An 11236-nucleotide genomic window follows, 5' to 3' on the forward strand; every position below is an offset into this window, starting at 1 on the left:
GGGGCTGAACCGTGCGGGCCCGAAGGGCGCCCGAGCGGGGCCCGGGGCCCCTGAGCGGTGAGTGCCTCTAGGCTGGGGTCCAGGAGGGGTGACGCGGCCAGGGCAGGTCTCCCGAGCCTTCGGGCCTCTCTGATCCCTGGGAGGAGAAGAACCGGGCCAGATAGAATGGGACGAGGGTGGAGGATTGGGGCGGGGAAAGTCGCTGTTCTTTGCCCACTAGAGAGGATTGGGAAGGACTTTTAGAGGCTGATGAACCTTTAGAGTCAATTATTTGGCCTCTACCCCTGGAGCCCTGAGCAGTCCTGACTCAGATAGTTCCCCCAGCCCCAGGGAATTTCCAGGTGATCCAAACCCTCTGAATGTTTTCCTGCCAGGCCCAGAGAAGTTGAGCCACTTTCCCCAGGTCACACAGCATGGATGTTTGCAGGGAGGAGTTACTGGGAGATCCTCATTTCTCCAGAAGGCATCAGACTTTTGGGAGGAGCACCTTACTCCATGTGACCCTTACTCCATGTGACTCTCTGATCCCCTCATATTCCTGAAGTCATGGATTGGCCGGGACAGTGGTGACTCCCAAATCCGGTATGGATGACTGGAAGCCCAGCTCCCTCATCAAGCCCTTTGGGGCTAGGAAGAAGCGAAGCTGGTATCTTACCTGGAAGTATAAACTGACAAATCAGCGGACCCTGCGGAGATTTTGTCAGGTAAAGAGATGTCCCAAATGTTCCTCCCAGGTTTACCCTAGCCTGGACTATTATACTTCATCATAGCCACCTCCAACCAGAAAGGAGCAGCAAGTTCATAGAGGGGAAACCTCTATGTGTCATGCCCCTACCAGCAGTGGTTTAGACCTAGAGTTCTGGAATTGGAACCCAAATCCAACCTTCTAGGCTTCTGACAGAAACCTGAAGTCTGATCAGGAAGGCTTTGTCCAGGGACATATATATATACCTGTCAAGAAGTTAGGGCTAGGATCAAGGTCTCTTGATTTCCAACTTGGTTCTCTGGGCCTGACTCCATCTCCAGGAACTAATTGTGGAGGGGACCAAGGAAATCAAGACCTCAAATGGAGGAACACAAGAACACTGGGTAGGAAGGGCCCTGACAAGGGGAAAGAGTCAGGTGAGGTTTCCTGGAGGAGGTGGCAATGAAACCAGGCTCTGGTCCAGGAGACGAGTAGGCAGAGGAAGAGAAGGATCCCAGGTTCTAACTGTGTCCTCACTGCTGCCAAGGCCTTCCTTTCAGGAAGACCCTATATGATCTGGAGGAGATGTGCCTCACTCATCCCACCTCTCTCTCAGACAGGGGCCGTGCTTTTCCTGCTGGTGACTGTCATTGTCAACATCAAGTTGATCTTGGACACTCGGCGAGCAATCAGCGAAGCTAATGAAGACCTGGAGCCAGAGCAAGACTACGGTGGGGCCAGGCTGAGGGTGGGGAAGGGGGGACCCCTGGGATCTCAGGGCAAGAGTGGCAGGCAGATCCCAAGGGGGAGACTATGCTCATGACTTGTTGCACCCCCATAGATGATACCCTCGGCCGCCTGGAGCCCCCACGGCGCAGAGGCAGTGGACCCCGGCGAGTCCTGGATGTGGAGGTGTACTCAAGCCGCAGCAAAGTATATGTGGCAGTGGATGGCACCACAGTAAGTGGGCCTGGGTCTGGTGTACAGTCACTCCATTCCAGGGCAAGGTCCACTGGCTGTGGGGTCCACTGCCTGAGTGGGAATTGCAGTTCCACCAATTTCTTGCTGTGACTTTGGAACCCCTAGTTCTTTATCTGTAGGCTGAAACCAATGATTTCTACTTGTCAGGATTAAACAAAAAGTAATGTGAAGTGTCTTATATGTACCGAGATCTCAAAAGTGATCATTAGTATTAGTAGGCAGTTAATTCACTGATTGATTAATTAATTGATTGATTGATTTGGGGTGAGAGTACCAGGGATTGAACCCAGGGGCACTCTGCCACTGAACTACATCCTCAGTCCTTTCTATTTTTTGTTTTGAGACAAAGTCTCACTAAGTTGGTTAGGGCCTCACTAAAGTACTAAGGCTGGTGTCAAACTCTCAATCTTCCTTCCTTGGCCTCCCAAGTCCTGTGATTGTAGGCATGTGCCATTATGTCTTCTTGATTTATTATTTTATAACCACTTCTTGTTTCCTCCTTTGGTCTTAGCCTTGGGCTAGGCACTGGGGATCTGCCGTACCTTGAGGGTCCCAGTCTGATGGAGGATTACAGTATCTCCAGAATTTAAGTAGAGAGCCATGGAAGTGATGAGAGAGGGGTTGTAGAAAGATGTGATCTTGATTTTTGTTTGTCTGTTTGTTTATTACTGGGCATTAAACCCAGGGGGGCGCTTAACCACTGAGCCACAGCCCTTTTTATTTGTTTAGGGTCTTACTAAGTTACTGAGACAGGTTTTGAACATGTAATCCTTCTCCCTCCATCTCCCAAGTTGCTGGGATTACAGGTGTGCGCCACTGCACCCAGCTGTGATCGCTTCTGATGGGAGTACTAGGAGGCTTTCTGGAAGAGGCGCGTTCAAGCTGAGTTAATACTATAAACAGTGGCATAAGCAGGAGGGGAGGTTTTGTGCAGCTGGTGTTTTAAGCACCCATAAGACAGAGTGAATGTCAGAGTGATGAGTTGGACTTTGTCTCTGTCACCGTGTAGGTTCTGGAGGATGAGGCCCGGGAGCAGGGCCGGGGCATCCATGTCATCGTCCTCAACCAGGCCACGGTGAGGTTCTAAGGGTGGGGACCCAGAGGACTGAAGCTGAGTTCTCCTTGCTGGTGACACTTACTCATGAGAGGTATGTCCCTTGCCAGGGCCATGTGATGGCAAAACGCGTGTTTGACACATACTCACCTCATGAGGATGAGGCCATGGTGCTGTTCCTCAACATGGTGGCGCCCGGCCGAGTGCTCATCTGCACCGTCAAGGTCAGTGATTTTGCCAGGGACCCTGTTCCCTATGCCCTGTTCCCTATGTATGGCCCTGAAGTCTCTCTGCCCATGATAGAGCATCGTGGGAAGAACCTCTGAAGATAGGTGACTCATGTTCTAGTCCTTACCTTGGCACTTTTATTAGTTCAGCGCACAGTTTGTTTTGTTTTTATATATATATATTTTTTTTTTAGATGTCAATGGATCTTTATTTGTATTTATTTGTATGCGGTGCTGAGAATCAAACCCAGTGCCTCACACATGCTAGGCAAGTGCTCTACCACTGAGCCACAACCCCAGCCCTCAGCACACAGGTTTTAAGCACCTACTGTATGCTAGGCATGGGAAATAAGCCAGAGTCCTTACCCCATGGAGTTTATATTCTAATGGGATGAGATCAACAAAAACCAGCCAAATAAATCTAAAATGTTAGGAAATGACTACTTAGATGAAGGAGAAAACAAACAGAATGGTGGGGTTACATTTTAAAAAGGGAGGGCCCCTGTCGGGAAATGATAGGTGAGCAGAGGACTGGAGAAAGTGAGGAGTGAGCCCGGTGAATGTCTGGAAGAAGAACATTTAGGTAGCAAGAGTGGCAAGTACAAAGGCCCCGGTGTGGGGAAGTGCCTGGCAAGCTTGAAGAATAGCAAAGGAACCGGCGGAGCTGGAGCAGACCAAGGGAAGAGGAGAGAAGTGGGAGAGAAGGCAGAGAGGTGGCAGGGGACAGATTGTGTAGGATTATGGTGAGGATTTATTACCTAGGTGACCTTAGATGATTCTCAACTCTCTCTAAGCCTTCAGTGCTCTTTTTTCTTTTTTCCTTTTAAAAAGGGGCCTTCCCATGTTGCCTAAGCTAGACTTGAACTTCTGGGCTCAGGTGATCCTTCTGCCTCAGCCTCCGAAGTAGGTGGGCTAACAGGCATGCGCCACTACCTCACTTAGCTTTAGTTTTCTTATCTGTGAAAGATAGTGACCATAGAGGGTTGTTGTGATGACTTTAATGAGCTAATTTAAGTAAAAGGTTTTAATATGGGCTGGGGATGTGGCTCAAGTGGTAGCGCGCTCGCCTGGCATGCATGCGGCCCGGGTTCGATCCTCAGCACCACATACCAACAAAGATGTTGTGTCCGCCGAGAACTAAAAAATAAATGTTAAAAATTCTCTCTCTCTCTCTCTCTCTCCTCTCTCACTCTCTTTAAAAAAAAATAAATAAAGTGTTTCTAGCTTTTTTAAAAAAAAAAAAAGGTTTTAATAGTACTTGATATGTAATTGGTGCTGTGAGGCCAAGTCTCCTGGAACTGTACCAGTCAGGCCCTCCACATTTTCTGCTCCCCCAGGATGAGGGCTCCTTCCACCTCAAAGACACAGCCAAGGCTCTGCTGAGGAGCCTGGGTAGCCAGGCTGGCCCTGCCCTTGGATGGAGAGACACCTGGGCCTTCGTGGGACGAAAAGGAGGTGCTGGCACCAAAAGCTATCCACCTTGTAGTAGTATCAAGGGAGAAACAAAAGCCCCAGGAGATGGGGTGGGATGGCATGGGGACATATAGGAACAGTTGGCAGTGTGTTGGATCAAAGTGGACAGGGAGATGGGAAAAAGCCCCAAACTGGAGTCTGGGCTCCCATTACCCTTCATTCATGACCCTTGCCAGGTCCCGTCCTTGGGGAGAAACATTCTAAGTCGCCTGCCCTCTCCTCCTGGGGAGACCCAGTCCTGCTGAAGACAGATGTGCCACTGAGCTCAGCTGAAGGTAGGGTTAGTGGGAGCTGGGCTCTGGAATGTCTGGGCAGGGGGTTGGCATTGGGATTCTCTTTATGGGACTTTATCTCATGATTGTGTGCCTGGGGCTCTTTACGCTGGCTTTATGTGTCCATCCTGTCAACCCCATCCCTTCCTCAGAGGCAGAGTGTCACTGGGCTGACACAGAGATGAACCGCCGTCGCAGGCGCTTCTGCAGCAAAGTTGAGGGATATGGAAGTGTGTGCAGCTGCAAGGACCCCACACCCATTGAGTTCAGCCCTGACCTGGTGAGCGGGCACTGGGCGATGAGATTTGGAATTCTTCCTACCAGCTTGGACTTTCTCTACCCCAGTTTGGGAGGGAACCAGGCTGAGCTCTGAAAGACAGGGTGGGGAAAAACAGATGAGCCATATGAGCAAGGCCCAGGGTTGGAGTTGGGCTCAACGTATGGGGAGGCCAGAACAGGAAAGACCCTCTGTCTCTTCCTTGTTGCTCTGAGTCTCCCACCTCACTGAGAACTCTTCCATAAGTTGGGATCCCAGTTTGAAGGAGCACTAAAGCAAAAGCTAAAAGTTGTTTCTTAACACAGCTCCCAGACAATAAAGTCCTCAATGTACCTGTGGCTGTCATTGCAGGAAATCGACCTAATTACCTGTACAGGTGAGCCTGGGAGTGGGCTATACCCACCACTGAACAGGAAGATGCTTAGCAAGTGGGAGGGTGCTTAGCTCATCTCACTGGAGAAAGAACCCTTGAAGTGGGCATTTACCTATGTGGGTGAGCATGGGGAATTAGGGTCCATTTATAAATAGGGTCCCCTGAGTTCAGAGGACAGAGAAGCCCTAACCCATCCCTGGACTCCCCAGGATGCTGCGCTCTCTACTCTCAGCCCAGGGGGTGTCTCCACAGATGATAACAGTTTTCATCGATGGCTACTATGAGGTGAGTAGGGGATGGGGGAGCCTTCAGCAGAGCCAGCACAGGGCTGTAGGCCCTGAGCAGAGTGATTGCTGAGGACTGCTAAGGGCAGCAGTTCAGGCAAAGGCTGTAAAATACAAAGGGCTTGGCTTATTATGGTCCCTAGAGATGGGCATGGGGAAGTGGCCTCACATGAAACCAGTGGCCATGTCCCCCAGGAACCAATGGATGTGGTGGCGCTGTTTGGTCTGAGGGGCATCCAGCATACTCCCATCAGCATCAAGAATGCCCGCGTGTCTCAGGTACTGCTTAGGCAAGGATGGAAGGGGGGATAGGCACTAGTCCTGCCCTCCACCTCAAAGTTCATGTGACCTATTCCCACTCTCCACCCAGCACTACAAGGCCAGTCTCACTGCCACTTTCAACCTGTTCCCGGTGAGTACTAAGGATACAACTCTTGGGCCTGGGGAAAGGATACATGAACATAAGTCTAGTCCTATCATATAGCAATTGCTTCCCCTCACCAAGCCTTATCTTCCTGATTTGGAAAACAAGGGTAGTGGTACCTAAGAAATGGGGTAGGGGAGGAACTACAGGATGGGAGATGCTTCCTTGGGATCATGTTTCCCTGCCCCTGCAGGAGGCCAAGTTTGCTGTGGTTCTGGAAGAGGACCTGGACATTGCTGTGGATTTCTTCAGGTAAGGGAGATGGCCCACCATTGTAGCATCTATAAGCCACATGGAACCTTTTACTTGGTGGCGTATCCAGAGAAGTCAATAAATTGTCTTGAAGAGCTTTCTGGAGAATGAGCTAAAAGTGGGAGAAAAACCTAAGCAAAGACAGGAGTTGGGGCTGGAGTATAAAGGATAAATGTTGACAGTGGGGATTTGGGGAAGACACCTGGCTCCTGAGTCCCAGTTGTAGCTCTTCCAGCATTACTTTATTACCCTTCTCTGAACTCTTGATACTGGTTCTCTCAGTTTCCTGAGCCAGTCCATCCATCTGCTAGAGGAAGATGACAGCCTATACTGCATCTCTGCCTGGAATGACCAGGTAAGCTGTGTGACTAGGGGTTAGCAGGGAAATCTGTAGAGACCCAGAGCTAATACCTCCCTCCCACAATGATCCCCTGTCCTCAGGGGTATGAACACACAGCTGAGGACCCAGCACTGCTGTACCGTGTGGAAACCATGCCTGGGTTGGGCTGGGTGCTCAGAAAGTCCTTGTACAAGGAGGAACTCGAGCCCAAGTGGCCCACTCCAGAAAAGGTACCTGGGAAGGCAGGGTGAGTGGGCTGGAGTTCCCTACCAGCCAAAACTTCTGACCTTCCACATATCCCCAGCTCTGGGACTGGGACATGTGGATGCGGATGCCTGAACAGCGCAGGGGCCGAGAGTGCATCATCCCTGATGTTTCCCGATCCTACCACTTTGGCATCGTGGGCCTCAACATGAATGGCTACTTCCATGTGAGTGGGATGCAGGAGTATAGGGCACAGTATGGCATGGTGGTCCAGGACATGGACTATGGAGTATTCTACCTTTGCATGTCACTTTAGGGAAATTACTATCCTGTTTTTTTGCTTCTGTTTATATATAAAGTGAGATTAAAAATACTTATAGGGTCACGAGGTTTAAATGAGTTAATGTATGTAAAATGCTTTGAGCTATAAGCATTAGATAAGGGTTAACTGGTATTATTACTATTCTTATCACTAGTCTGGGGGTGGGAGGAAGGTATTTCTGCCTCCAAACACTGGTCCAGACCTGTAAGTTTTGTCCTCTCCTATCCTTTCAAGAGGTAGGATTCATTCCACAGGGACATCCCCAGACCCCCACACCCAACCTGTCTATGCTGAAGGCCACCCCCAGTGAGAGGGCCCTTGAGATAGCCCAATTCAAAGGAATGGAATCAGTTTGGAACCTCCTAGAAGCCAGGAAGACCTCCAGAAGCTAGTTAATATGAAAGCCTCACTCATCTCCCAGAGTGGGGTAGGCACTTTCCTTAGGTCACTCTCAATAGAGTCAGCAATTTCTTCCTTCTCAGCCCAGTCTGTCCCTTTGTCACCAACTCTTGCAGGGCTTGTTCCTGGCTTCTTTGGTTCTAGCACAGCAGGCCCAGGGACAGCCACGAGAACAGGAACTAACTCAGTTACTAGCATGAGCTGCCCTGTCAGCATGAGCTCTCCAACAATGGTGGAGCCCAAATTAAAGTAGTTAGAGCTTGCCAAGGATGCTGCAAAGAGTCGGGAGGAACTCAGAGGGCCCTTTCCAGACCTAGGACTTCATTTGTGGGTCTTGTAGATCTGTGGTGGGTCAGTGAGCAGGTGTAGGCCCTGATTTTCACCCTCACACCCACTCCAGGAAGCCTACTTCAAGAAGCACAAGTTCAACACGGTTCCTGGTGTCCAGCTTCGGAATGTGGACAGGTAGGGGCTGGCAGCAGGACAAGGGGAAGATCTAGGAGACCTGATGACTTGTCCTTGGTCCCTTCCAGACCTAGGACCTGTGTATTTATCCCAGTCCTGCTGCCTCCTTTGCTTATGTGACCCCTTGCCCTGCCCATTGCTATACCCATGGGACCTGCTCCCCTCCTCCCTTGACACATTTCTCCCTCCTCTCCAGTTTGAAGAAAGATGCTTATGAAGTGGAAATTCACAGGTTACTCAGGTATGACCCAGGGCAATTGGCACGTTTGGCTGGGGGTAAGGAGTTAAATACTGGGATTTTAGGCTCCATTATGTGTGGGTCTCTATGCAAAATGAAAATCAGCATCCCTAATTGTTATTAAGAATTTCAGGGGCTGGGCATGTGGCTCAAGCAGTAGCGCACTCGCCTGGCATGCATGCGGCCCGGGTTCGATCCTCAGCACCACATACAAACAAAGATGTTGTGTCCGCCAAAAACTAAAATAAATAAATAAATATCAAAAACACTCTAAAAAAAAAGAGAATTTCAAGATAGCAACAGCAGAGTATTAAACTAAGCCCAGGACCCAGTGAGACATACCCCAAAGCATGCCCTGCCTTGGCCTTACCTTTGCACCCTCCACTGCAGTGAGGCTGAAGTTCTGGACCACAGCAAGAACCCTTGTGAAGATTCCTTCCTGCCAGACACAGAGGGTCACACTTATGTGGCTTTTATCCGAATGGAGAAAGAGGATGACTTCACCACCTGGACCCAGCTTGCCAAGGTGCCCTAACACTACACTTTCCCCCAACCCATGCTCCAAGATGCAGGGAGCCTTTGTTCTGGAGACTTCAATCTCAGGACCTTTTCCATTCTCTCAGAACCTCTCTTCCATCCCCTTGTCCAAATTCACGGTCCAGAAGATGCCACCTCTTGCAGATTGAGGTGGCTGCTGGGTCCTCAGTGGCCTGTCAGCTCCTTGAACCATGTTTCTCCCTTCCCCCTCTGCTAGTGCCTCCATATCTGGGACCTGGATGTACGTGGCAACCACCGGGGTCTATGGAGATTATTTCGGAAGAAGAACCACTTCCTGGTGGTGGGGGTCCCAGCCTCCCCTTACTCGTGAGTGACCCTGTTTTATCTTGGGAAATTGGGGCTTAATGGGATTGAGGGACATTGCTCTTCTCTATGTATAATTCTTGTATTATTCCAGAGTGAAGAAGCCACCATCAGTCACCCCAATTTTCCTGGAGCCACCCCCAAAGGAGGAGGGAGCCCCGGGAGCCGCTGAACAGACATGAGACCTCCAGGACCCTGCAGGGCTGGGTACTGTGTACCCCCAGGCAGGCTAGCCCTTCACCCCATCCTTTAGGATTTTGTAGATGCTGGTAGGGGCTAGGGCTGGTTTGTTTTTAACATGAGACTTAATTACTAACTTGAAGGGGAGGGCTCCCCTATCCCAACTCCCCTGTTGTTGAGTTTAAGGTCTATTTATTTCCTTCCTTGTCAGAGAAGGGCAGGACAGTACCTGGGAATCTTTGGGATCCCTGGGAAGCTGATCTTTCCTCTTGTACGTCCCCTCCTCCCAGGCCTGGCTCAGAATCTAACCTATTTATTGACTGCCCTGGGAGCCTTGGAAATAGGCCAGAACTGTAGGGCTTTGATTCCTTTTGGGGCAGAAATACTGCCCTGAGGGTGGGACTGGCTCTTACTCAGGAAATTGCTGTGCCCAACCCATGAACAGGCCCAGGTAGGGTCCATATGCTGACACAGAATCACTCAGAGACCCTCTGACACTGAACCAGGCCTCCTCTCAGCTTCCTCTTTGTCCAGGTTTCTGAAGCTGGATAAGGTGATCATTGATTAAAAAAGGAGAAAACCTGTGGGAATGCGTCATGTATGTGTTGGGAGTGCATAGAGAGGCAGAGAGGTGAGGGAGATAATCATCTGAATGGATGATAGGTTTGCCTACTGTATTTCACAGGATTTATCTTCCATTTGGGCCCATTTGGCCACCAGGGGAGGCCCAAGTTTCAAATTCCAAGATTTCTCTCCAGGCTCCACCCTAGGACAGCCTGACTTTAGCCCCACCCTAATTGGGGCTGAGCTTCAAGCAGTCATCCCGCACCCCTTCCCCACTGTTTACCAGGCTATTCCTACTTTGGCTGTGTGGGCCCTGCACCTGTCCCCAGAGATGGAGCAGCAGAAAAAGGGATGGGGGGGAGGGATGGGAGAGCAGGTGAACATAGTGGGGGTGCGAAGGAAGTGGATGAGACAGGAACAGTGAATGGCAGCCACTGGGGCCTGAAGAGGTGATTTCGTGGGAGGATCCTAGGCAGGCATCAGTCAGGGGGCTAGGACTGGGTTGTAGACAGGCGTGGGAGCAAAGGTGTCTGGTCTTAGGGTACTTTGTATGAATAATGTCATGTTGGTATTTTTCTGGAGAAGAGGGTGATAGTTTTCATCAGATTCTCACTCAGCCAGCCAGTGACAAAGAGCAGGAAGATCTAAGTTAGACAGTCTCCAGGAAACAGGTGGGATTGTCCAGAGGGAGTATGTGATAGTCCAAGGCAAGGGGACTTGACATTTAAAGGATCTATGAAGGGCTTAGGATCAGGATCTGAGTGTAGGACACCTCTTGAGAAAGGGTCTGCCTGTTATAGAGCCTTGGCCAGGAAGGCAGGAACTTATTGGAACTCTTGCCCTTGTTCTCTGTCCTGCCTCTCTACCGGTGCCTGGAGCCCAGCTCAGCAATGATACCATTTAGATAGCTTGGTCATATCTCGCCATCCTGACGCCTTCAGTGTTTGCTGGAGCTAGAGATAGTATATGATGTATCAAAACAGTCAGGTTGAGGGGCAATTAGCCTGTGATGAGGTAGAGGCTCGCCCTGGGCAAACAAATCCTCTGCAGCTTCCTCACAGGATACGTGGGGGAAGGGTAGTATATGAGAGAGACAGTAGGGTGGTAGGGTGGTAAAGGGCTAAGATATGCTAATTCCTCTCTCTGCCTAGCACACTAGCAGGCTTTAGGTCTGGCTTCACAGACCGTACCTCAGGCCGAATGGCTCTGGCTAGGTTGCTGTTCCTTTCTGGTTTTGACAAGGGGGTAGTAAATCTGGGGTGCCCTGGAAAAGCCTAGGGAGATAGATAAAAACATCTGAGGAAAGCAAAGAAGGAGTTAGTTTAATGGGGTCGGGCTTTTCTTGGTAGCAAACACTGTCT

At 50.3% G+C, this 11236-nt stretch overlaps 1 protein-coding gene across 1 annotated transcript; it reads left to right on the top strand.

The window, feature by feature from the left end:
* Nucleotides 1-534: 534 nt before the first annotated feature.
* POMGNT1 (protein O-linked mannose N-acetylglucosaminyltransferase 1 (beta 1,2-)) lies at nucleotides 535-9895 on the top strand. Its single transcript, XM_081305367.1, has 21 exons — nucleotides 535-704; nucleotides 1302-1416; nucleotides 1527-1645; nucleotides 2676-2741; nucleotides 2831-2944; nucleotides 4285-4402; nucleotides 4597-4695; nucleotides 4845-4972; nucleotides 5275-5345; nucleotides 5552-5627; nucleotides 5822-5905; nucleotides 5997-6038; nucleotides 6244-6302; nucleotides 6585-6657; nucleotides 6744-6872; nucleotides 6947-7072; nucleotides 7968-8032; nucleotides 8229-8273; nucleotides 8661-8796; nucleotides 9025-9134; nucleotides 9226-9895. The coding sequence occupies exons 1-21, from the start codon at nucleotides 585-587 to the stop codon at nucleotides 9311-9313; spliced, it is 1983 nt and encodes a 660-aa protein (XP_081161493.1). The 5' UTR covers nucleotides 535-584; the 3' UTR covers nucleotides 9314-9895.
* Nucleotides 9896-11236: the final 1341 nt, after the last annotated feature.

The sequence above is a fragment of the Spermophilus citellus genome (genome assembly GCF_964194105.1).
Source record: "Spermophilus citellus genome assembly, chromosome: 9".
NCBI lineage: Eukaryota > Metazoa > Chordata > Mammalia > Rodentia > Sciuridae > Spermophilus > Spermophilus citellus.